This window comes from Phocoena sinus, chromosome 17 (assembly GCF_008692025.1).
Source record: "Phocoena sinus isolate mPhoSin1 chromosome 17, mPhoSin1.pri, whole genome shotgun sequence".
Classification (NCBI taxonomy): Eukaryota; Metazoa; Chordata; class Mammalia; order Artiodactyla; family Phocoenidae; genus Phocoena; species Phocoena sinus.
In genome coordinates this window covers 59948288-59976107 of record NC_045779.1, presented here as the reverse complement: position 1 = coordinate 59976107, position 27820 = coordinate 59948288, and the positions used below count along the sequence as shown (strand labels likewise).

The 27820-nt window shown below is 42.4% G+C and overlaps 1 protein-coding gene across 1 annotated transcript in view; it reads right to left on the bottom strand.

The window, feature by feature from the left end:
- Positions 1 to 7554: 7554 nt before the first annotated feature.
- MAL2 (mal, T cell differentiation protein 2) overlaps positions 7555 to 27820 on the bottom strand; it is a 29587-nt gene continuing 9321 nt past the window's right edge. The window contains exons 2-4 of the mRNA XM_032610435.1: positions 22865 to 23035; positions 14752 to 14907; positions 7555 to 12126 (exon numbers count right to left, since the gene is read on the bottom strand). Of these exons, the coding sequence (XP_032466326.1) occupies positions 12055 to 12126; positions 14752 to 14907; positions 22865 to 23035 (399 nt within the window). The 3' untranslated portion in view covers positions 7555 to 12054. The remainder of the gene's footprint in view (positions 12127 to 14751; positions 14908 to 22864; positions 23036 to 27820) is intronic.

Here is a 27820-nt window from a genome sequence, read left to right as displayed (position 1 = left end):
ACACACACACAATGGAATATTACTCAGCCATTAAAAAGAATGAAATAATGCCATTTGCAGCAACATGGATGGACCTAGAGATTGTCATACTGAGTGAAGTAAGTCAGACAAAGAGAAATATTGTATGATACCCCTATATGCAGAAGCTAAAAAGAAATGATACAAATGAACTTATTTACAAAACAGAAACAGACTCACAGACTTAGAGAGCAAACTTATGGTTACCAGAGGGGAAGGGTGGGGGGAAGGGATAGTTAGGGAGTTAGGAATCGACATGTACACACTGCTATATTTAAAAAGGACAACCAACAAGGACCTACTGTATAGCACAGGGAACTCTGTTCAATGTTATGTGGCAGCCTGGATGGGAGCAGAGTTTGGGGGAGAACGGACACATGTATACGTACAGCTGAGTCCCTTTCCTGTGCACCTGAAACTATCACAACATTGTTCATTGGCCATATGCCAATATAAAATAAAACGTTAAAAAAAAAATGGCCAGGCAATGATAAGTACCCCTCGAGGGCTTCACTTATACACATGGACAGGAAGTTGGCCCCATATGTGCTTGCCTTTCATCTTAGCATCATTCCAATCGTTTAAACTAAAGAAGACTTGGCACGTGACTATACCACATATCAGATGTGCACATTTGCTCTCGAATCTGTGAGCAAACATTGAAAAGGGAGAGGGATTTCTGGCCATTCTTCATTTCAGAAACAAATAAAAAGGATAGTTGTGTGCTAGGTGAGGTTGCCATGTTAGAATACCAGGACACCGGACAGCTGACAGCTGATCAGGGGATTAGGAGAGTGAGTTAGTAGAAAGAGAAAGGAAGATGGACTTCAAAAATAGGACCTGCTATCTCTGATTGCCAGAGGATGCACTGCTGTATGTTCCCGAAATGAAGCACTAAAATTCTCAGACTAACATGGTACAGCCAAGACTTTTGGACAAACGTCCAGGGCAACCGGGAAAATCTCAACACTCGCTTGAGGCAGAAGAAAGTTCTATGTGTGAAGAAAGAGAATTTTATGACAAGTTAGCTGGGCAGGTGCAATTTGGTTTAGAGTGGGCTTAAGCCTCTTGGGGCAAAGCCCAAACTCCTTAGCGTGACACGGCAGGATCTTCATAATGGGAGCCTGCCAACAGCTCCAGCATCATCCTTGCATCCGTCACTATCTCACATTCCAAGCTGCCTCCACACTGAACCATTTTGCTTCCGGAACACAGCATCTCTTTTTCTGTTGGACCTCTACGCAAGTGAGTCTGATACCAAGCAGGACCCTGTGGGGCTCCAGGGCACAAAAGCCTTTCTCCATCCCCCATTTCTTGATTACAGGAAATAGGCTTCATTCAGCCTCCATGACCTTCCATGAGTTCCAAGGGCAGGTTCAAACAGACACTAACTAGGGAAGGGAGAAGACGCAGAGAAAAGGGGAGGAACAGTCAAAAGAAACAATAGTGCAGCCTTGGGTCAGGGTCCTGGTTCCCCCTCAAGCGATATACATAGCGATATCTTTGAGCTGTTTTGCAGGTACTGAAACCTCCACCAGGTGGGAGAAATTAAGGGTATGGTGCTCACCAGCATGTAGACCCCAGACCTGGTGGACCCAGAAGGTTGATGATGCTGACTCCCACTTACCTCACCATCAACCAATCAGAAGACTGTCCACAAGCTGATCACACCCTCTTTGAACCCTTACTATAAAACTCACTACGCCCTCCAGGTTGGGACACACAGTTTTTGAGGGCATTAGCCTGCTGGGGCCCCCTTTGCCTGGCAAAGCAATTAAAGCTATTCTTTTCTACTTCACCCAAAACTCTTGTCTCCAAGATTTAATTCGGTTTCAGCGTACAGAAGCTATATTTGGCTTCAGGTCCTTCTGCCTGGAATGCCCCTCTCCTTATTCTCTTGATACTTTCTCGACTAACTCAATTAATTCTTCAGACACCTTGCATATCACTTCCACCAAGAAGCATTCTAACACCTCTCCCCTCTACAACCAGGTTAGTTAGCCTTCTCTCGTGCTTCCATAGCATCCTGTGCTTATCTCTAAAATTAGCTTTTTCTATCTTTATTGCATATTTATTTATAGACTCTCCTCCTTATGGACAGTTGCTGGGTCTTATTCATCATCATAGTTTCATCTCTTGTACAATGCCTGTCCTAAAATAGGTTCTCAATGTATAGCTTGAATGGGTGAAAAGACTTTCTTACTTTCCTTAGGAATAATCCAGAATTTCTACTTGAGAGGTTCACTTTGTGGTTGATTTTACCTTAGTGGTGAGGTCACCCTTTGGGCATTGCTTAAGGAAATGTCAACACTTTAAAAGCCCTGACGTCAACAACTGCTCTAGAATTCTTCTTCTATTTTTAAGACTCTCCACCAATGTATAATTTATCATTATTTGTATACAACAGCTGCCCTGAAGCAAGCTGACATTTTAGCTTTCAATACAACCAGTGATATACTAAAGCATGTTATACTCTGAAAATACCTGTTCCAACAGATGACAGCTGCATACAGAGCTATCCACAAAATATGAGGGGCTTTGATTCATTTGCTTGGTGGTACTTGAAACGTCTTAGAGGGCTTCACATTCACTGTCCTATTAGACTCTCACAATAGCCCTTTACAGGCAGGGATTGTATTTTCCAGTCTTATAGAGGAGGAAATTAGGATTGCTTTATAGTTTTCCCAGACTTATTCTGTAAACGAGTGGGTGCCAGAGTTGACAACCCTTTACCATTTCTAACATGGATCTTGCATCTGAACTCCAGATGTGTATATCCAACCACTTCTCAGCATGGATACCTAAGGAATCTCAAACCTAAAAGCAAACTTGACATGTCTGTATGGGTTAAATTGTGTCCCCTCCCCGCTGAAAAAAATTATGCTGAAGTTGTAACCTCCAGTATACCTGGGAATGTGACCTTATTTGGAAACAGAGTCTTTGCAGATGCAATCAAGTGAAGCGAGGCCGTTAAAGTGGGTCCTAATCCAATGTGACTGTGTCTTTTTTTTTTTAACATCTTTATTGGAGTATAATTGCTTTACAATGTTGTGTTGGTTTCTGCTGTATAACAAACTGAATCAGCTATACGTATACATATATCCCCATATCGCCTCCCTCTTGCGTCTCCCTCCCACCCTCCCTATCCCACCCCTCCAGGTGGTCACAAAGCACAGAGCTGATCTCCCGGTGCTATGCGGCTGCTTCCCACTAGCTATCTATTTTACATTTGGTCGTGTATGTATGTGACTGTGTCTTTTTAAGAAGAAGAGACAAACATACAGAGAGAATGCCTTGAGATGACAGAGGCAGAGATTGGAGTGATGCAATTGCAAGCCAAGGAACCTCAAGATTGCCAGTCACCACCAGAAGCTGGGAAGAGGCAAGAAAGAACTCGATCAGAGTCTGAGAGAGGGCGGGGTCCTGCCAACGCCTTGATTTCAAGCTTCTAGCCTGCAGAACGTGAGTGAATACATTTCTGCTGTCTTAAGCTACCAGTCTGTGGCACTCTAATACAGCAGTCTTAGAAAACTAACACAGTGGCCCAGACCTCACATTTCATTCTCTCCCAAACCACTTGCTCCCATAGCCTCCTGTAAAGCAGAAGATGGCCGCTTCATCCTTGATCTCAGTTTTGTTTCCTCTCTTGCTCACACCCCAAACCCAATCCATCAACACACTCTGCTGTCTTTCCCTTCACAGCGGGCCTGGAGTCCAACCACTTATCACCACCTCCACTGCTGCCGCTCTGGTCTGACCGTCAGCATCTCTCTCACCGGGTTTATTGCAATAGTCCCTTAAGGAGTGTCCCTGCTTCCACCCTTGTTCCTGTAGAGCCCATTCTCAGCCCAGCAGCCAGCGTGATCCTGTTAAAACTTCAGTCAGATCATGCCACCCTTCTGCTCGTGACCTTTCAATGGCTTCGCGACCAACACGGAAAAAGGTAGAGTCCTTTCATTTGAACACGAGACCCTATATAAGCTGCATCCTCCAGCACTGCTTCCTGCCTCATCTCACCCCACTCCTCCTGTTCACTTCTCTCTGGACCCACTACCCTCCTTGCTGAGTCTGGATCGCACCAGACATGCCCTGAACTCAGTCCTTTGGAGGGACTGTTCAAATCTCTAAGGCCTTTTCCCTTAGACACCTGCTTGTATCCCTCCCCTAGCTTCAGGATTCTGCTCATTGCCTCTAAGCTAGGCTTTCCCTACCCAACTTATTGATTAAAATGATAACTCTGCTTCCTCTGACCCTCCTATACTTTTTTTTTTTTTTTGCGGTACGCGGGCCTCTCACTGTTGTGGCCTCTCCCCTTGCGGAGCACAGGCTCCGGACGCGCAGGCTCAGCGGCCATGGCTCACGGGCCCAGCCGCTCTGCAGCATGTAGGATCTTCCCGGACCGGGGTACGAACCCGCGTCCCCTGCATCGGCAGGCAGACTCTCAACCACTGCGCCACCAGGGAAGCCCCCTCCTATACTCTTTACCTTGTTTTGTTTATCTCCGTAGCACTCATGAATGCCTTAACATTTCATATATGTGCTTTGCATTTGTTTATTGTCTCTCTCTTCACATTAAAATGTGCTGTATAAAAAAATAAATAAAATAAAATTAAAAAGTTTTTTAAAAAGAAAGTAAATAAATAAAATGTAAACCCTATGAGGACGGGGACATTGCTTTCTCCCCTATCTCTGTAGCATCTAGAACCATAGCTGACACGTAAAGGAATTCAACAATAAAATAAACATGTGTTGAATAAGTGGATGAATGAATAGTCTCTTAAATCAGTCTGCTACTTGTGTCATTTGTGACACAAATGACAAAAAAGAAATCCAGTGTCAATGACATAAATGACCAAACTAGGTTAGCTTTTAAAAAGCTACTGAATGCATCCAATACACTAACAATTCATTTGCATTCCCCCGAATTAACCACCATAAAATATTGAAACAATTTAAATACCCTTGTCAGACTTACCTGAAATAACCAATAGATTCAAAAGTGGAAGAGGAGAAAGAAAAGAGAGAAGAAAGAGGCAGGAGGAGACCTTTTATAATTTATCAAGATGAGAGTGTTCACTATCAAAACAAAATGAACAAATACCACAAGTAGATTTAAAAGTGAATGGTTTCAGGTGACATAGAATTGTCTGAAGGAGATTGATGCTAATTTGGGGAAGCCCTTACATCTTTCCTCAACTTTGTTTTAGCGATTCATCTGGATTTCTTTTCTATGTTTGGAAACCAAATCTACTCAACTCTCTGGACTAAAAACATGTTATGTTTAGCTATTGGAATCTTAGCAAATTTAGCAATGATACCCTAGAGTGAAATAGTGCTTTTTTGGATTAGTAGCAAGCACAATTATACATTTATATTCAACTCTGTAAGAATAGTCAGTGGTGCTGATAAAATAAAAATCACAAATATCTTACTGGGTAAATACAATCTCCCTAACATAGGAGAATGTCCCAATGGAGAGGAATACTCTGGGCGATATGATAATTCAGGCCTTTGAAAACACAGAGGAAATAACACATGGAATGAAACAATGGGAGAAAAACGCAGCTAAAAGCACACACTCAAGATCTGACAGGTTTACCGAACTTCAAAGGAGGCTCCACTAGGGCAAATCTATAACACTAAGGTCAGCATTCTGGTGAGGAAAGCCTGGGACACTGAAACATGCGATGGGCATGTTTGAACAGATACTGTCAAAGACTGTGGTCCTCTGGAATTCCCTGAAATACTTGGAGCTGCAGAGGTGACTCATCCCTCCTTATTTAGAGTTAGTACTTTCCCCTGCAGAGACCTCTGGCCGAGGACGTGTCCTCACCTTTCTCCTGGACATCTCCCTCAGGGTAGCCCAGCTGAATTCATGTTGGGTCTGATAAAGAATAAAGAGATTTTACCCCAAAATAGTTGCAAACTTAACTAGCATGTGTTAGCAGGAGCCAGTGTACCAATGCTTGATCAAGAAAAGAACATAAGACTGGATAAGAAAGAATCCCTTAACCCCAGGGGATGGTGCAGACCCCTCAGGGATGAGGATTTGGGTCCCAATACTGGAGAGATGACCAAGACCTGGAGAGGAAGGTGATAGCTGCTGGGGGAATTCAAGGTGGATAATCACAGAGAGATTACGAGCATCGAGCATCGGTTATGGTCCCAAGACCACCTGCAGTGCTGGGGTTAGTAGTTTGTCTGACTTCCTTGTTCTAATTCTTCCCTTAGGACAAGAGGCCCACAGGAACCCTGGAGAAGTGGCTCCTGTGACATGCATGGAGAGGTGGATTTATTTGGCACAAGGAGTGGAAAGTGGCCGTCACCAAGGGTGCTGTTCAGAATTCCAACAAAGAGCCATCCACAGGGAGTGCAGGTATCTGACAGCCTCCAGCTGCAGGTGCCTTCAATCGTCCTTTAGCTTTTAAGGCAGTGATCTGAGGTCCTACTTTTTCTGGGCAATCCACAGCCCATGCCTGGAGTAGGTACAAGGGCTCATCTCTTCTAGCTAGTGTGGGATTCCTCTATGGGCAACCTTGGTGCTGGAGCTCCGTAGTGCGTTTGGTTGAGACTTTCTCAGAGCTGGAACCCAGTCTGGAACTCCTCCTGCCTACTATTGCTTCCTTTTCCCTTTCCTCTTTATATTTCATAGGCATTACTTCCAAAAAATTGCTTGTACTTTTGACTCTGTCCTGGGTTCTTCTTCCCAAAGGACCTACCGCCACAGGTCTGTAAATATGCTCCCCATTGATCGATGAGAATGTAGGCTTGGATAAATGGACTCACCTCAAACCATACAGCTCTTAATGGAATATTTTTTCCTATTTGTTTATTTAGTTTCATGCTGAATAATATCCATGAAACCATGCCTCTGATGTGCCAATTATACTTTCCTAATGAACACTGAAAGCATAACTATAAAAAAAACTGTCTGCAGCAACTCATACTCAACTAGCATTGGGAGAGAACGTAGCATATCCATGTGCCGAGAATTTATTTGCCCCATAAAACTTTACTTTTAGACATAAAATATATTTAGACAACTTTTCCACTCAGAAGAAATGGAGTAGCTATCATCTCACCAGGAAACCAAAGCGAAGGTATTGATAAAAGTCAAAGCCTATGACTGCCAGACCCTAAAATACACACCTTCTCTCTCTTATCTAAATAAGTGTCTAAATAAGACATTTACTTAACACGTCTGTCAAACTAGGAAAGGAGATAAATCCACTTTCCTGACCTCCAAATCAATGATCCATCTCTGTGGCCTCTCAAATGAGTGTACGCACCTTAAGAAATACTGAAGATAACATCTTACACAGAATATATTTTGACTCTGTTTTAAAATTAAAATGCTTTCCTAATATTTAATATAGGTTGACACTAGTTCATACATTTCATACACATAAATAGGGTATTATGTTCAAAAATTGAGACAACTGCTAAATTGCCTAAAAGTAACAAATCTTTATTCATCCACTGTTAAATATTTTATACGCTTATGCATATAAATAAATGAATTTACTCACACTTCAAAACATTTCCACACAGTTTTAATGTATTCAGCAGGATGGCATATTTAACGATCAATAACATGCATAATTTCATGAAAAAGCAATGCGGCCCAGTATACTGATGCATCAGAATGTCCTTGCTTCAGCTAAACTGTACCTTGACTCAGGACATCAGGGCTATTTAGAATGGCACATTAAACTATATACAGGGAATTCAACAATGGCCTTCATCTAGAATATCTCTCATACATACATATCCAAGGATAAAGCTTGGGGTTGGGAGACATGAAAAATCAAAATGCCACATTATACAGATACCTCCACCTCTTGTTAGGTTTACAACAGTAACTATCATAATCTCTGGCCAAAACTACTAGCCACAGCCCTCCACTCCCATCATAATTATAGAAAAATGACAGTCTTTGATAATTAGTTCTTAGTTCTGATGATGCTTTCAGGATTATCTAAGTCAGCTGAGTGCACAGTGACACCTTTGAAAATGTTTGAATAAAGACCTAATGAGTTTACATGGAATGTTTAATTTTTATATGTTATTATTTTCTCTGCTATGGAAGACTGATTATATAACATTTTCGTAATATATTGATACATATATTTAATTAGTAGACAACCTATGAGGTTAAGATTCACTTGAAATAGATTCAGAGCTAGGTAAAAAACACCTAGCCATTTTATACCAGAACTTTTCAAGTGCTGATAAGATCAATTTTTATAGAATATATTGACTGGAACACAAGAGTAAGGTATTGTCATTAATATTCATTCATTCTCTGATTCAATATATAATTACTGAGTACCTGCTATTTGTCATGCTCTGTTCGAGGCACTGAGGATAAAGCTGTAAACGAAACAAATAATTCCTTTCTATAAGTCTTACACTCCAGTGGAGAAGAGGACAAACAAAATAAACAAAATATATATGCTATATATGCTATATTGAAAATATATAAGTGCCATGGAGAGAGTGCAGAAAATAAGAACAGGGAGTGCTGGTGTGAGATTCAAGTTTAAACTCAGTTCTCAGGGAGGGCCTCCCTGCAACGGTGACAACTGACTTGAGACCCAAACAGGGTGGGGAAGCAAGCCATGAAAAACTCGAGAAAACAGGGCTCTGGAGAGAGGAACTTGTATTGACCTACTGCCCGGGGCACAGCTTAATACGTGCTCACTCTAAAAAGCTGAGCTTTCAAAACATTAAAATACACACACACACACACATGTGCGCACACACACACACGTATGTTCTAAAGATGATCACCTCTCCAAAACCCTGGACCCCTCCCCCATGAATACATTAAGTTGCCACCTAAGACACTGGTTCACTTAGTCACAAACTTGAAACATGATGTTGAGGATAGAACCTTTGTGATTATGACCCAGAATTCCAGATTCTGACATATGAAGAGGTGTAAATTCATACTCTATGTGTAAAGGTCTAATGGTGTATCTCAGACTAGAGAACCCTTCTGATGTCAGTTCCGGGGGATGATCAGAAAGCCAAGCCCATTCAGGAAAGCACTGACCTGATGCAAGGCAATGGAGCAGACTGAAGCCACATAGTCCATAACCAGAATTAACGGACCAGAGAAATAATTCAGGCAGCTAAGCGCTCTGGAGAACTTTGCAGACCAAAGCGGCCTAACTTTTTCCCTATCACGCAGGTTTCACCTAAGTTCTTACAGCTAAACTCATGAGCCCTTGGTTATGACAAAAAAGAAGTTCTAAAAGATGACATCTGTCATAAACAGTTTTGTGTATTCAACATTCTTCTAAAAACTTCTTTGGGAGAAAAGGGTCATATTTTTGGATATATAAAATATGTAAAATCCGGGAGAACTGAGTGATACACAACCATGAAGAGCCTGGACTTTGCAGCCAGACTGCTGAGGTCTAAATCCCAGCTTTCCTACTTGCTAGGTACATGACCCCGGGTGTTCTTAAGGTCTCTGTTTTGGTTCCCTCGTCTTTAAAATGTAACAATAATATCTATTCCATAGAGTTGTCACGATGACGATTAAATGAGTTAATATTTGAAAAAATGCTTAGAACACTGCCCGGCATATATTATACCTATATAAATGCTTTATAAATAAAATAGAGTAAATTTAAACTTCCTTTATAATATCACCTCCAAAGACTCACCTCCTGAACCTTCACCAAAGAAAAAAGATTTACTGGCATTTCCTGAGAGACTGTCTTTTACATAGAAATGTTTAAAGCCGAACTCTTATATATTATGAGTCTAGAAGCTCCAAATCTGTCAAGTTTATATCAAACCTTTAACTGAATTTCAAAGTAAATTGTATAAAAAATAGATGACCCCAAAAGATTATCAAATGAATACTTTATTAGAGTCATAACACTTATAAAATAAATTTCTTTTCATCATGGAGTTAACCAGATTTTAAAACCAACCAACGCTTCTCATTTTTACAGCTAAGATATATAAAGAAATTCTCAAATGCCATAATTTTTGTTCAAGTGCTTTGTCAGTCAACTCACAAATCTAGATCGTGATTAATTTACAATTCTAAGTATTCACAGTTAGATGAGCTTTAGGCTTCGTTCTTAATGTCCTAGAAGCAATCCATTTACAAAAGTGTCACCAAAGCAGTTTCGTGAAATCATTTAATTTAATGCCACCAAGCATGGACCTGTTATACCTTGGAAACAAAAATACAATCTCACAACTAAATCTAGCAGACTAACTTTTAACAATTCTAGCCGGAATGGACAATATATCCTTATGGCACATATATGACTCTGTAATATACAATTCATAATTCAGGGTTTAGAGTGTGGCATGGAGCTAGAAAAACCAGGGAAGTTGGATATTATAGAAAAGCTATGACATCAGTATAAAGTCACAAGACTGATATCCTCTTGCCGCATAGTAAATATACCTTTTATCTCTGTAGTTACATCACAAACCAAACCCTAATCAGATTCTTCTTTCTAAGGGATTATCACATAAACAGGATTTGATCATTGAGCATTGATTATGCTACTCATTCAGGATTGTTCTATTCCATGAAATCTAACAGCCCAGCTTATACATGGCACTTGTAGTGGATGATTTAGCCAAAAAGCAAAGGGTTGAACGTATAAAATATTCAAAAGCCCTCTTTTCCCAGAGGTAGCCCTCTTGAGGCAAGAGGTAAGTATCTTGTCTGGATGGGTGGTGTGAGCTGGGGGCCTAACTCTAGCTTGTTCTCCCCTTCAAGCCATTTTTGGCATGTCACCACGACCAGGGTCTCTGAGGAGGGTTCAAATACTTTCCTGTGCTACTCATATTCAATAGATGTCAGGACTGTTCTCTAAACACGTGAGGATCTACAACTTTAAGTTATATTTCGTACTCTATTCAAATTTAACTCAGAGTCATGTAAAAGAATTAGAAGTAAAAAGTTCACCCTTTGGAGAGCTCTACTGGATAAAGCCTCACATATCCACACATTAATATCTGTATATTCAAGCACAGGGTAAACAGCTGCATTTGAAGCATAAATAAACCCACAGTAAGACATCAGGAGCTAGATACCAGTTCCAGGAGTGGTTAGTGGTCTCTGGGGCTCTCATTTTAAGGACGCCAGATGAGCATTTTGCTCAGTTGTTAGGAAACACTTAGGTGGATTAAGCAACTAGGGTTCACTTCATAAATTACTTTTTCCTGTACCCAAGACTCTGCTTGAATTAGCTTGAGAAACTATAGCCCCTTCAAGGGTAAGTATTTGACCATTAACCTAAAGGCAATGTAATTACTGCATGAGACTAAATACTATGTGACTTCTCTAATTCGCTTTATACCTTTCAGGATCAGTTCCATAAAATACAGAACCCATAACCAAGGTTTTACACCAGAGGTTCGCAAACGATAGCCTGCAGCCCACAGGCCAAATCCAGCCTGCTGCCGGTTTTTGTAAATAAAAATTTATTGGAACACAGCTACACTCACTCATTTACTTACTGTCTACGGCTGCTTTCACGTAGTAACAGCAGAGGTGAGTAGTTGTGACAGAGACTGAATGGCCCACAAAGCCTAAAATATTTACCATCTGGACCTTTAAAGAGTGTCGATCTCTGTTTTACACTAACACACAGAGTTCAGTGGGAAGTTTATTTGAAATGTGTTTTTCTTGAGGAGTTTTAGTTACCTATTAAAATTAAGGTTCAGGTGACTCAGTAACTAAACACAAGAGATACCCCTTTTTTTCATGAACAATATCTGTGTATTTTATGGATGTAAAGGGAAATTTTCTTTAAAATAAGAAAAAGAAAGAGACAGATGTAAAACTAAAGGCTATTTCTCTGTTTAACATCATACTGAAATTAAAATTCCATCCATGAAATGAACCAAAACTTATACTTAAGATTCTCTCCATATACTAAACAAATTACTTTGGGGATGTTGTTATATCTGGACAAAATGGTATCCAAATTGATGAGACATAAAAAGTACACAAATGAAACTAACACACAGGCGGCGAGTTTGTAAGGGGTGTTACGGTCGCCATCGTCGTAAGGCCAGACCCAAACTGCAACCGTAACAAGCTGTCGTCACAAAGGCAAAAATCTAAGAAAAAAGAAACAACAATTCACATCAGATTCATAACCCTGGCTTTAAGAGAACATTCGTCCAAAGGAGCAACTGTCTGAAGACTGACCAGCCTACTTAAAGATACTTCAATGCTAATGAGAATCGTTTATATTTCTCTCTTTTCTTGATGATTTTATCCCCTCACACCATTAACCTTTCTTTTCAACGTTCTGGCCCCTAATAATTTTCTCATTTGTAGACAGCCTCAGGGTGAGCCTTTTTTCACGTACTGGACTCATTTGTTAAGCAGTGGTGAAACCCCTAACATGGTACGTATTCACGAGGAGATGTCTATTTGCACAGTGATCTCACAGCCAAGCAAAGGGCAGCTATCAGGACTTGAGGATGTAGCAAATCATTTCTGTGACAATGGAAAGTGACCTTAGAGCTGAGGAGAGAAAACCCACAGAAATGAATCATCAGATTGGCGTGGGAGATAGTCCTCAAGTCTGTACTTAGCTCTGAATCACTGTTCTTTGCATTCAACAAGGATTTCTTTAGCACCAACTATGTATACATCAGTACATTTGGTACATATAAACAGATAATAGGTATTGTCCTCACCCTTTTGGGGTTTATGATTCATAGAAAACTACCAAAGCAGTTAAATATGTTAAAACATTGTATGTAGTACAGGAATCCTTTACAAGGAAACCAGAGCTCTGAGAAGGAATATCAGATCCACCTACAGAACATTTTTACAGCATAATTACCATTCTGCTATTATCCCCACCCTTCTTCTGCTGGTTGTCTCTCTGATACATCTCTGATCTAGGCATTTTCTGTTGAATGAGAATGACCACTTTATTTTAAAGTACAAATGTGAATGTTTAATTAGAACAAGAAATCACAACAACCATGGATTCTGAAAAGCTGACAAATGTCACAAATATTCCTAAATCTAAAACAACAATATTCTTGTTTTATTACCTGCCTGATACATCTTATTTTTGGAAACCCACTTTCTTTGATATCCTTTTCACAAGACAGTGTGCTCTTCATAAGACAACGGCATTAGAGAGATTTTGTGATCTTGGAGAAAATCTAGTATTTCCTCTTCCATGGTTGATCAAAATTTGTTTTATTTCAATAACTTAGAAAAGTTTATTTCAGTTTTATACCGTATTTGTAATGACATGCAAACAGTGTAGGTTTGTCAAATTTGGGAAACGCTCTATCACATCTCATACACGATTTATAAAATTTCAGGACATTTCAAAATTTCTTGAGCAAAGATACTCTTTTTGTTTTTTTTAAAGACACCAATTGTACTTGAACATTTGTTACTTTTTAAATTTATTTATTTTTGGCTGTGTTGGGTCTTCGTTTCTGTGCGAGGGTTTTCTCTAGTTGTGGCAAGTGGGGGCCACACTTCATCGCGGCACACGGGCCTCTCACTATGGTGGCCTCTCTTGTTGCAGAGCACAGGCTCCAGACGTGCAGGCTCAGTAGTTGTGGCTCACGGGCCTACTTGCTCCGCGGCATGTGGGATCTTCCCAGACCAGGGCTCGAACCCGTGTCCCCTGCATTAGCAGGCAGATTCTCAACCACTGCACCACCAGGGAAGCCCAGCAATGATACTCTTAAATGATAAATCTCAAAGTGTAAATCTTAACTACACTCTGAGTTGCTCACATGTAGTTACAATTGTCCTCCATGTCCTCTTTGCAGTGGCAGGTTATGAATTTATGTTATCCTCATTGATATCAGAATCCTGGGGGGCTGCATACACGTGGCTCCCCCCGGTTCTGTTTATAGTACTGCTCTTGTTTGTGCCTTGTAAGCACAGGAATTCTGATAAATTCTACCTCTAATGACTCCCATCAAAAAAAGAAAAAGAAAGCCTGGTGCATTTTTAATTATATGTTGAGTATACACCTGAAAGGAGAGAGTTTCTGTTTTGACTAGGAATTCGCTTATGCTTTTGTTCATCCGATGATCCGATCAGCGAGGTTGTTCCCCATTGTGAGTCAGGCTCAGCTGATTTCACTCACCCACACTGGGCTACCTGGCACCTGCATGAATGACCACTTTTGATACCTCGTACTAGGGAAAAGGAGTTTTCCTCTCTAAGGTATATTGAAGTAAAAAGAAAAGTGAGGGACTCAGTGGAATGTCACAAATGAACGGCTCATGCATTTAGCTTCTGTCATTAAAACTCAGAAGCTAAAGATTTACGTCTACTGGAGTGTATGGATGAAATGGGGATTAATGTAGAACTTGAAGCATGTAGAGGTTTACTAGGGCAGCTTCACTTAGAGAGAGAAAGGGAAGGACAAATCTCCCTAACCATGTCTGAAGTTACACCAGGTAGAAAGCACAATTCGTTCTCTTCACAAAGTAGACTTTGGGGCGCAAGGTCAACTACTACCGCTGACAGGTGTGATCTTACATGAATGTCAGCCTCCTCGTGCTTCAGTTTCTTCATCCACAGCACTGGGGTAACAACTTGGCTCATAAGGCTACTGTACAGATAAACAGCTGTTATACGTCTCATGCTGACGGTTATTACTAAAGAAAACTATCGCTGCCGAAGGACTTTCTTGGAGACCTTGGCAGGGGAGGGGAAGCGCTAGTAAACCGTATTCATCAAACACTTACTGTGGCTGCCACGTTGATGCTATACTGGTTACCGTTCAAGAGCGGCTGCACAACCACGGTTCGATTGCAACGTAGATCGTGCAGTGATGTGGCAGCTGCTTCCAGCAAGAAGGCTCCAAAGTAGAAGACGAACACTGTAAAATGGTAAGCGAGATCCTGAAAGAGGGTGGAAAAGGGAGACAGCTACAATGAAAAAGAAGAGGTTTTTTCTTCCGTTCCTTATTTCAAATGAAGTTTACGTTCAGGAAAATTAGAACACTGAGACAGTCTTTAACTGCATCCGCCATTTCTTTCGGCTCCCTCAGCAACGTCAAGCTGTTAGAATCCCAGTGAAAATCAACTGACCCGTTGCAATTGGCCCAGTGGCAAACCTTCAGATCCACTGAATTTTAGAATAAAATACATAATTTCAGTTTCGATCAAGGTACCGTAGAATTCCTATCCTTAAAATTCAAGTAAAACAGCATTTCAATTACATCTTGTTAGGGTTATTATAGAAATCTACTTTATTATTGTATATTATATAGTTATATAATTATATACACATTCTATAATCATTTTATTTTTGAGCAATTATTATTTTTATCCATTAGGTTGTCATTCCATACACTATGGGCCTATGAAATCACTGAATTCAATACCCTATCTCCCGATATTCTAAAAAACAAAACAAACATATACTTCTACAAAAAAGCAGAGGAAATTTTCATACAAAACTCAGTTGTGATTATTTATCTCTCGCTGCATTGATGTCACACGCGACTCTTAAAATTCACATCGTCTTAGGTGAGTTAATATACCATCAACACATCGCTGTGTATTTTTGTTAACAGTTCCTACAGCAGGTACTTACCATTTATTATTATACACCTTACAATCACCATTTGTTATTTCCATTTGAAGTTTTCATCTTAAAAGGAACGGGAAACGTTTGGTGACACGGCCTGCGACTCTTGGTACGATATGCTTCCTTCACCAGCCTCATCTGATGCCACCCTCTTTCCTCTTTGAACATCAGCCACTCTGGTCTCATCTTGGTCCCTAGGAATCACTCTATACCTCAGGGTTGATGCTCTTTACACATGGTAGCGTCTCTGACCGGAAAGAGTCTTCCCACAACCAATTGCTTGCGCCTGTCCCCCAGCCCTCCACACCGTTCCCCCCAATAATACCACCTTTCTACTCCTGCTTAATTTTGCCTCCTTCCTCCTTTACAGGAGTGTCATACAGGAGTATCAGAACAGATTTGTGCTGAAGGCTTTCCCTGTCCAGTCCTGTTTCCTCCCCCTTCAGCTTTCATAGGTGTTACCATCCGATAAACTTCTTACACGCCCAACTCTGTATGGCTTGGGTCATACTATCCAGCTATCCGTACTGGCCTTAGGGTCCTATGCACTCTAGAGTGATGGAGGAAAAGACGTAGTAAGGAACTCATGGCAATGGTGGTGACAAAATCACGACATAGGCTCCTAGGGTTCTAAAGTCAGGCGTGTAAGTTGTACTGGGGAATTACACGTCTTGGAAAAGCAGCTCCCGGTGTCATCCTGGGCCATCGGAGAGAAGAAACACTTGATCTTGAGACACCAAGTGACTAGTATCTGGAACTGCTCATTAAGAATGGAGTTCTATCCAAGCCACCAACTCATAGAGTCATACACAGCACTGCTTCTTCAGATGGGGCTGAGCTGGGCTACAGGGCACAAGTCTGCTGCGTGAGCAGGTAGCGCAGGCCCCCATGTCACCCCCCAGGACGGGACTGCCCTCCTTCCTCAGCCCACACCTATGGCCACATGGGGGAGGGGAGCCCTTAGGTCCAGATGAAGGAGAAAGAAAACACCTGTGCTTGTTTCTGACGGCACGCTGCGCTGTTGCAAGGTGAAAAGGGACAGCAGCTGCATTACACGTGCATTACAGCCACACTCAGGGCTGGCTTGGAAAGACAGAGGTTAGGGAATATTTTCCGAATGGATGCAACGATGAGTGGTGCCGCATATCATACACTTTGTTAAGAAAGCAAAGCAGCCCAAGGTAAGAACACACAGAGACTTGTGGTCAGTGGTGAATGGTCTGGCAGGGTAGTCGGGGCCGTAGAGAATAAAAGGCTACAGGTTAAAAAAAAAAAAAAAAAAAAAAAAAGGCTACAGGTTTAGAGACAAGGAAGTATGGAGCAGGAAGACGGACATATGGGATTAAGCATACAGTGTGAAGTGTGACCTTTCTGTTACGTGGTCACGCCCACCAGAAGCATCCACCATGGGATGGCACATATAGAAAATGACCTGGCCAGCTGATGCAACCAGCCTTTGTCACCAGCTACCCGGTTAGAGGCATTGTGGGTACAAGAACAGAGTCGCCACGGCTGGGAGGAGGAGGCTATGTCAAGGCCCAATAGCATGGACTCCCAATTGCCAAAGCTGACCCAGCTACCGACTTTTCTTAAGGTGGAACCTGCCAGCAACAGAGACTGACTCTGAGACCCTGATATGGCGCTATTCGCACCTGGTACCAAATTGACGAAACTCAGTTCCTACCTCCCTGGGAGACATATGGTTCATTCTCACAAAACAGACACTCATTCTGAGTATGGATTTGCTTTTCTTCCCTGCAGAACCTCAGCCTCCAAGACTATCCAGGGACTTACAGAATGCCTGATTTATAGGCAGCTACTCAACACAGCATCTGACCAAGGGACCAACTTCTCAGCAGAGGACTGGGAATGGGCCCACGACCATGAGTTGCCTTGTATGCTGCACCATCTAGAACTCGCTGGCCTGAGAGCATGACAGGATGGCTGGCTGAAGGCACACCTGGAGGCACTACCCTGTGAGGGTGTGTGGCCATCTTTCGGGATGCGATAGACACGGTGAAAAGGAGTTTTCAATACGGTGTTGTGTCCTCATTGGAAGAGTGAGAACCAAGGGGGGAAGGAGTTTCTCCTCTTACCATCATCGCTCCCACTTACCTGATGAAAGACTGTGACTGCTGTCCCCACAACTCTGGGCTCTGCGTGGTCAGAGGTCCTGGTCCCCAGGGCATGTACTCTTGCTAGAGGATACAGCAAGCATCCCATTGCACTATGAGCTATGGCTGCTGCCTGTGTACTTTGGATTCTTTGTGCTCAGGGATCAAAAGGCAAGAGGAGGAATCACCATCTTGACAAGAGAAGGTAGGGTTGCTGACACACAGGAGGGCAGGAAGGAGTCTATGTGGAACTCGGGTGATCTACTTGGGGCCCTGTTAGAACTCTCTTGCCCAACTGTGACTAAAATGGAGAACTGCAGCAATACTGGCCTGAAAGGATAAAGTTACCAGGGAGGGTTTGCATTCCACCACCAGGTGAACCTCGGAGAGCAGCAGACATGAGTGCTGAACAAGGGGAGTTTAAAATGGTCAGTGGAGGGGGGAGGTGACCAAGACCAGCTGTGGCTCTGAGACCAACTCCAGTCAGAGGGGCTGCAGTTTGTCCCTCTACCCTCTCTCTTTTAAGTTCTGCTTCAGGAAGAGAGGCACACTGGAACCCCGGAGGAGCGGGGCCCCAAACACGGATGGAGAAGTGGAACCACATGGTGCAAGAAAAGGTCTGGAGCACCCACGTGTCCCTTCCAGAAAGAACCTGACGTTCTGCTGTGAGGAGCATAGTTAGCTGACAGCTTTGGCGCCAGTGGATTTGAGATCTGCTGCTGTGTGTGAACTAAGGTCACATTCTTCCTGGGCCGCCCTCAGCCAATGATGGCCCAGAGCAGATTCTGGTGCCTGGCCACCCTCCCCCAACACAAGAGTCTTAAAGGGAAGGCTGTGCTCTGGAGCTTCTCACTAATTTGGCCAAGACTTTATCACTCTCTAAGACTTTTCTGCTTTATCCTTCATCCTCCCTCTTTTGAAGGTGTTATCTCCTCCCCTCTCCCTCAAAAAAAAAAAAAAAATTCTCTTATACTTCTAAATCCATCTTAGAGTCCACCTCCCAGTGGCCCAGAGAGGATACGTACACTCTTCTTATTCCCTTCTTGGCCATTAACATAATTGTAATTGTTCTGTCAGTTGTGTAATCATTTCCTCACTGCCACTGTCTACTCCAACAAACTCTTTGAGAGCCACTACCAGGCCTGTCTTGTACACCATTGTATTTCTAGGTCTTAACATAGGATCAAGCATATACTAGGTGCTCATTAAATATCCCCCACCACTGAAGAGCTACACCCACATTTATATTTGGCCACCCTGGACATCTTATTCTAATTCCTGCTATGTGTGGGATGTGTGCACAAATGTCTTCCTCACTCACAATTTCACTCATGGTTTTGGACAATACAGATTATTTGCTCTAAGCCAGAGGTTCTCAAAGGTTAGTGTGTATCAGAAGCACCTGAAGAGCTTGTTAAAACACAGACTACTGGGCACCAGCCCCAGAGTTTCTGACTCTGTGTGTCTGGGTGGAATCTGAGAATCTGCATTCTTAACAAGTTCCCAGGTGATGCTGGGGCTGCAGGGCAGGGAACCACCCTTTATGGACCACCTGTCCGAAGCCCTTGGCCCTCCCCCGTTAGCAGAGGACCCCATCCCCTTTCTGAGTCTCCGTCACATGCTCTTGCTTTTCTGCCAATCTTCCCAACACTCACGCACCCCAGAGCGCAGCTCACCTGTCGTCACCTCAAGTAAACCCAGCCTCAAGCATGCCTTGAATATTTTCAGCAGCAGGTAACTCTTTCCCACATTCTTATCTCCAGCCCATGTTCTGCTTCTCAGCTCAAGGTCAAACTTTCACTAACTATTAAAGAAAAAAAAAAAAGCCACGCTGTATATAGGGGGATCCTGTTTTACACAATGGCAGCATGAAAAAGGGATAATAGTCAATCTGGGCTGTAGTTTTCTCATTTGTAAAAATGAGGACAGGGCTTCCCTGGTGGCGCAGTGGTTGAGAGTCTGCCTGCCGATGCAGGGGACACGGGTTCAAGCCCTGGTCTGGGAGGATCCCACATGCCGCAGAGCAACTGGGCCCGTGAGCCACAACTACTGAGCCTGCGCTCTGCAACAAGAGAGGCCACGACAGTGAGAGGTCCGCACACCGCGATGAAGAGTGGCCCTCGCTTGCCGCAACTAGAGAAAGCCCTCGCACAGAAACAAAGACCCAACATGGCAAAAATAAATAAATTAATTACTAAACTCCTACCCCCAACATCTTCTTAAAAAAAAAGGACAACCATCATTTTCTGTAAGGTCAAATAGGGGAATGAATGTGGGGACAGAAAACATAGCTCAGGACATTTAAAAAATATTAAGTGATTTCCACATTGGGCAGATGGTCACGTGTGCCAGCTACATTTTGGGGAAAGAAACATGTTTAATTGTACAAGGCCTTTTTTTTTTTTGGTGTCTTTTATTTCTCTAACATATATCTTTCCTTAACACTCCATCTTCCAAAAAGGGAAAAATAAATATGACATCTGTTTAAAGTTAGGTGAAATGGTATTATTGCCAGTCCATATAAAAACAATGAAGAAAAAGCATCTCAAAATTAAAATCTGCTGCTTTCCTCAAATTAGAAGGGGGCAAGTTGTTAGCACTTAATATATGTTATTACATATCATATTTTTATTTCACCATTTACACCCACACTAGAAAGCTTGGGAAAAAATACTGAGGACATCAGCCATGAATATTAATTTAATCTCATGATCAATAAAAACCAGAAGCTATACATACTGTAGGTAATATCTCACAATGAATACTTCTAGAGAATAAATTCTTTATCAACACGCATTCTTCCTTCACGCATGGCATACAGGCGACATTAAACTGTTATCACAGGGTGGGTGGATAGCAATACTTTTTTGAGCAATTAATGTCTAACAATTCCAGAATGCAGCAATTAAAAACTGTTACCATCTGGTGACAACTCCATGATATGCATGGCTCAAAAATTTACCTGGCTGAGAGTATACAAGATAAATTTTAAAATCTATCAAAAGCAGCCATGCGGTCAAAAATGACTAAGTATGTAGAAAATCACAAAGTATGTCCACCATATGACAAGACTGTGTACTAACAACCACTGCACTGTGTCCTGTGTGTGGCTGTCCCCATTTTCCCCTCAGTAAGAGTGGCCGACTCCAGCTAGAAAGCCGTAAGATAAACTTTGCAGGTGACCTATGGAACAGATTGGCAGTTTCAATTGTCCCTTCCATAAAGTGGTTTAATTAAAAAAAAAAACAAAAAAACCAACGTTTTATTGTATCTGAACATCAGATACAATGCTGCAAATTGGAAAGAAAACCTAACAAATTTAGGAAACCTAATATTAATGCTTATACTCAATACCGAAGATAAGACTCAATATGAAAGAAAGGAAACAAAAGGGTATGGACGTTATGTCTAATAAAACCAGGAGTGATATTGGAAAAATATGTAAACATTGGTAAGGCGTGTGCATCAACCAGTTAGACAGAACGCTGAGCACTGCAGGATCCTGGAGACTCACTACTTTGCCAGATATTAACTCTTTAGTTGCTGGGCTATTAGGAGGTCCAGGAAAGGGCCAGGGTGAAAGGGAGCACAGCACTTAGGAAGAGGCAGTAGATTGGGGAAATGGCTATGTATTAACCAGTACCAGTAGGGCCATACCACTAGTACATACTGGCCAAATACCATCTTCAAGCCTGATATTAAAAGAGCCTGGTGGCACTCACCAACATTAGGGATTGACTGATTCATTCATGAATTATTTTAGGAAAGCCAGGCATCTAGAAAAAGGAGATTAAGCATCTATTTGTAACTTAAATAGGGATTTTTGATCTTCATCACTTGAGTAATTATTAGAAATATTTTCTCATCATTAATGAGAAATCAAGGCAAAAATGCAGAAATACGTTGTATCAGCAACCTAAGAAATAGGACTTTCAAAGTTTCAAAGTGCACGCCTCAGCGTGTTTAAGGACTTACGGTGATTACTGATCACTTACTATAAATCAGACACAAAGCTGAGCACTGTATACTACATGAGTTCCATTATTCCTTGACAGCATCTGGTGAGGTCGGTATTATTATTAGTGCTTTTACAGAGGAAGAAATGAGGTTCAATATTTTGCCCAAGGCTACATGGTTAGTAAGCAAACCAGACTAATCTCAAAGCCTGTGCATTACTATAACCACCACACTACACTCTTCCTCCTTAGCTTTACCCTAACCCGTGCCATCTGCCCCGGGCTGACTGAATGGACAGCCACATTTGCTTAGACTTCACTGCTGATAACATCTGGGATGATGGTTCTCTTTATGGTCTATAAATAAGACAAGAACAAATATTTTCCTTGCTGCTGAATAAAATACTACCACACCAGAAAGGAACATATATAAAGCCCGACTAAAGGTCTGATTTAAGTTCCTAACCACCAAAGCGTGAAGGAAACCTAATGGTGGTTCTTCGTGAACTTCATTAAAGCACTGTCCACCATGCATTGGAATTCATGCTCCACTGGGGCCCATTTTGAGACAGTCCCAGAGAATGAATAACCACAAACATGAAAGAGGCTCCCTATATTATATGAGAAAAAGGGAAAGTAAGTTGACCCAATTTAATGGTGTCATAATTTTTAAAATGGTGTCGATGGGAAATTCATTTCTTAAAACGTATCAATTCTTGCTAGTCTAGGACAGGCGTTGAAAATAAATATAAAATATCCCCTTTCCTTTTCTAAGTATTTGGAGAGTAACATATAGAGCTACTTGTTTTCTGAAAAGAATATATGTATTTAATATCTGAAGCAGGAATCAATGGAAAATTTTAAGATACATGGCACAGCATCCATCTCTCCAATAGTTCAATAACTGTAACGTGATTCATTTGTTGTATGAAACAAAACAGTCTTTGCGGAAAGGTCATCTAACTCATAAAGGAATAACAGAGAGATGGCTCAGCTCTGTCACTACAGGACCTGAGCAAGCTGGGACCCTGCTGTCCAGCAAGGCCGGCCACATAGCAGCACAGCAGCCTCTGTGCTCTGACCTTTTCTCTCCCACCAGAGGCAACAGATAGAACAGGGCATCCAGCATTTCAGGACAGGACGAGATATTTATAAGTTTCTCACGTTTTCCTGAAAGAGACTTAAATATCCCTTACCAGGAAGTTCCAGTTGGCATTAATCTGAGTCACCACGCCAGAGAGGAACACGCCCAGGAAGAGGAGGGAACAGATGAAAGCCGTCACAGACACGAACATGACCCATCCTTGCAGCAGAGGTAGAGGAACATTGGAGGAGGCGACCAGGATCCACACGAGTCCCCCAAGCACCTAAAGGGAAAACGAAACACGGTAATGGGTTTGGGCCATAGAACTGAACATGCTTGCGCCAGGCTCACGACTGCCTTTGCTCCCCCCCAGACTCCTGCACGTGTTCCTGCAACCCCGCCAGCGACTCGTCTCTATCATTACTGGAGAGCTTTCTTCTCTCAGGTGTAGGCCAGCACTTCTACTCTGGGACCTGATCTGACTCCACGCCTATTTCTGCACCTGCCTTCCTGTTGGACCCTCATCCTCAGCCCATGACCAGGCTCAGTATTCTTTCACCATCTAAAAGTATTTTCCTTTAAAAGAACTTGAAAAAGAATAGATACATGTATATGTATAACTGAATCACTTTGCTGTACACCTGAAACTAACACAACATTGTTAATCAACTATGCTCTGATATAAAATAACAATTAAAATAAATAAATAAATGAAAGTATTTTCTGTTGACCCTGCTGCCTCTCGAACTACTGCCCTCTCTGAGGATTTCCCTTTTCAGTACACCATTTTTACAAATTCATCTTTGCTAGGCCTCCACCTTCTCTCCTTGCTGTTACTCTTCAAACCACTGTCCACTGGCTTCTGCTCTCACCATTTCTGAGAGGCTATTAACAACGATCAGCCATGACTTCCTAACTTGTCACTTCTAATGGCCATGTTTCAGTCCTTATCGTGACCGATTTGTACAGGTGAGGTCATTGCCTATATATAGAATAGCAGCTATTGTACATGACAGTAAACAATAAAACCTTCCATCATTTACTGACACTCTTCTATGTGCTGGGCATGAGAATAGATACTTGAGATATTCACAGATCTAATATTCAGTAAATACCTACTGTCGGGCATTGTGCCAGGTGCTAGGAATAAAACGGTCAACAGTGGTCTCGACCATCACGTAATTCACAGTCTCTTACAGAAAAGAGAAAATTAAGCAAGTCACTAAGATGCTGCTTCACACAAGTCACAACTGGGCAAACACTGGGCAAAGTCCACACAATGAGGGCTCTAAATCCAGATCTGAAAAGTCAGGAAACACTCCCTAGAAGCAACAACCCAAAGGGCCAGGGAGAGCAGCAGAGGGCAGAGAAGGCTCTTCCAGGGCAGGGGGGTGAGTTGAGTCTTAAGATGGTTTGGGGAAGCTGAGAAACAGCCTGGTAGAGCTGAAGGGCAGAGCTCAGGGTGACAGGAGCAGCGGGCACCATGTGCAGAATGGCCAGAGGTGTGAGCTGGACACGCAGCTGTGGGGGGTTCTGAAGGTCAGGTCAAGGGGAGGAACTTCACCCAAGGGCAACGGGAAGCCCCAGATCAGCTTGAGCAGGAATGAGTGTGCTCAGGTTTGTATTTAGGAGTTTCTCTCTGGCTGGAGTGTGACGATGGGCTGGAGGGGAACAGGTGGAGGACTGGGGGACCACAGCGGAGACCGTTACGGTAACAGAGTGTAAAGTAGACTCAAGGAGCTGAGGACAGACAGAGGTGAGTGGCTCAGAGAGAAACTGTGAAGTAGACATGAGGGTGGCTGGTGGCTGATCAGATGTGGGACATGACGGCAAAAGAACAAGTAAGGAAAATACTCAGATTTCTGGCTAGGACGGCTGGGACAGCTGGGAGGGAGTGAGAAGACACAAGAGGAGAAATGGTTAGGGGTGAAGACAGGCAGTTTTACGATCCTGACAGCAACAGCCTCGTGCATACTACCACTAGAGAGATAAAGGCTACACACCCCCTGCATGGCATTCCAGGACCTTTATGAGCAGACCTGCCTTTTGCATACTTGTCTCTTGCCACTAAACCCCTCACATCTCACATTATAGAAAAAGAAATGAACAGTCCAGAGACAAAGCTCTTTCACATCTGAGTGGCCTGACATATGCTGGCCCAGAGCGTCATTCCCTCCCCATGTGTATCTGAGAAACTCCCATGCACAGCTCATCCTGAAGAGCACATCAGCCTAAAGGTCCCTCCTGAGTTCCAACCCATGCTCAGGCCCGCCTCTGCCCTCTGGGCAAGCTCCCTACTATGGATTTGTTACGTTGATGGGAAACATTGTAATTGATGCCCCTGGCTTTCAGTCCAACCGTACTGTCAGATCTTCCTGGCAGCATCCTGCCTTATAACGGCTTGCATCCCATATCATTTATTAATCTACATAATAATTCTTTCCTAACTCTCAGTCAGGCACTGTGCTACATTTGGCAACACAAAAACCTAGGCTACGGTACACCTGCCTGGAGATACCGACAGGCAAATGGGAATCCATTCCCCCCGGCCCCCATCCCCCCACACAACATAGGCGATATCATAGAAGCAGGTACGCCTGGCATACGGAAGGCTCTCAGCTATTTGCTGAGCGAACAAACTCCTAGTTCCCATATGAGAACAGTTGGAGCAGCAAATATTAAAAACCAATAATCACGTGACTCTTGCTAGATAATATCCGAACTGTGTAAGTCACTAAAAGTTAAAAATACAAGTATTAACTTGCTTCTTTAAAAAAGGCCCATACAATTCATTAGTACTTTGAGAAACATTTTGGAAAGTCTAATAAATTATCACTTGAGCAATGATAACAGAAGCCCCAATCTAATAAATTGATAATAGTGGTGGTATATCTCAAGTCCTTATTCCAAATCAAATATGAAGAGTCAACCCAGAAAGTTTTAGGAAGTAAATCTAGGTCATGGGTAATAATGCATATTAAAAAAATGTAACCACAACCTTATTAGTAGCTATGAAAGAAACAGTGTCCCAGGTAAAAGATTCTATACTCTTTCATACTGTTTAATAAATATTTGGAGGTGATAAGATCTTCCATTTTTTCTTTTTTTCTCAGCCTCTTCTTGGTAGACTTTTCTTACTCTCCCATCACAAATAAGCTACATTAAATACTGTTTAAGAAATATATATCATTATTACATATCTATTAATTCAAGAATCATTTATTGAAACTCTAGGTGCCGGTATAAAGAATAATAAAGAACAATTGGCCACTGTTTATTAGGGACAGGCAGACTCAGATAGATAAGCATAATTATATGATATCGAGATTATGATAATTTCACACCTCTGAAGAAGAGGCTATCCGATCCCTTGGAATTAAACATAACATGTAATAAACCTGGACTGGACCTCAAACTGGTCAGCCTCAAATCTGCTGCCAGGCACTGTAGAAGGACACTGAGAAAAAAAAAAGAAGGCAAGGTTCAATCTCCAGGAGCTCTAATAAGGGAGAAATAGACACCATCAAATCTGATTCAGGAGCAGATTGTGGCCAGTGCTATAAAAAGGGCTCAACACTCTGTGCTCCGAGAGAGTGCCAGAGGGAAGAAGAAACAGAATGGGAGGAATCTAGACAGTAGGCAGGGGAGGCAGGTTTTTTTTTTTAAACATCTTTATTGGAGTATAATTGCTTTACAATGGTGTGTTAGTTTCTGCTTTATAACAAAGTGAATCAGTTATACATATACATATGTTCCCATATCTCTTCCCTCTTGCATCTCCCTCCCTCCCACCCTCCCTATCCCACCCTTCTAGGTGGTCACAAAGCACCGAGTTTATCTCCCTATGCTATGCGGCTGCTTCCCACTAGTTATCTATTTTACGTTTGGTAGTGTATATATGTCCATGCCACTCTCTCACTTTGTCACAGCTTACCCTTCCCCGTCCCCATGTCCTCAAGTCCATTCTCTAGTAGGTCTGTGTCTTTATTCCCGTCTTACCCCTAGGTTCTTCATGACCTGTTTTTTTTTTTTGAAGTGGGCTTTCAAGGCAGACGAGGGCTGTGACAGCGGATGCTAATGTGAGACAGTAGAGATGAACTCTTCTTGTCGGACTCAAAACTACAGCCCCTCCCAAACCTCAAAAGCTTGGAAAGGGAACTAAGTGTGTATATGAAAAGAGAACAGACTTGCCTCCCCATTTGTGGTGTGTGTGTGGCTGGAAAGGGGGCAGGGGAGGCAGGAAGGTGTATGGATGCCTCCCCCGTCCCAAATATACATACACACACACTACATCCCTAGATCGGAGCTTTGGAACATAGAGGATGGCCCAGAGAAGAGAAATAGTCCCACACTGGAGATCCACCTTCCTCGTTGCAAGACTGTCACATTGGTGAATGGGTCCCTAGGGCCTTGACACAGTTATTTCTCCTTACTTCACGATAAGCTACCTTTTCTTTTGGCCAAAAGCTACCTTTTCTCCTGAGCTTCCCAATCTAGCTCCAACTTTAAAAACTGAGCTTTTAATAACATTACCAATGCTTAGTATATTCCCTTCACCTAATTCTGCACATTACAAAGCTCAGAGTATTTACCATTCATGTTAATTATCAGCATCGCTGTTCAGTAGAGGTGGCTCTGGAGGTAGCCTGTTTTTAGAAGTGAAATGCAGAGCACAGAAATGGTTAAAATCTGAGGGAGAATAGTTGATATCGTTTCGTAGCAACCGCAGAGTGCACACACCCTGAAGAAGGCTGGAATTCCTGTTCACTCACGGTGAACTGAATCCACATTCTGACCCCTTGTCTATCACGGCCTTCCACCACTCTCTGGTGTCCTAAAAAGTCTGATAATTATACACAAAACTCCCAAATGCACCACCTTTTGAAAGTTCTGTAAGGAACCAAGTCAGGGCTCATGACTCTGAATCTCAAGCTCTGACAAAAAGACAACCCGACTTCCAGGTAATGCACAGGCAAACACGTCTTCACGTAGATATCGGTCTTCCCCTGCGACCCCTCACCTCCTGAGCTCAAATTTAGGTGAACCTGGCACACACCTCAAGTGCTCA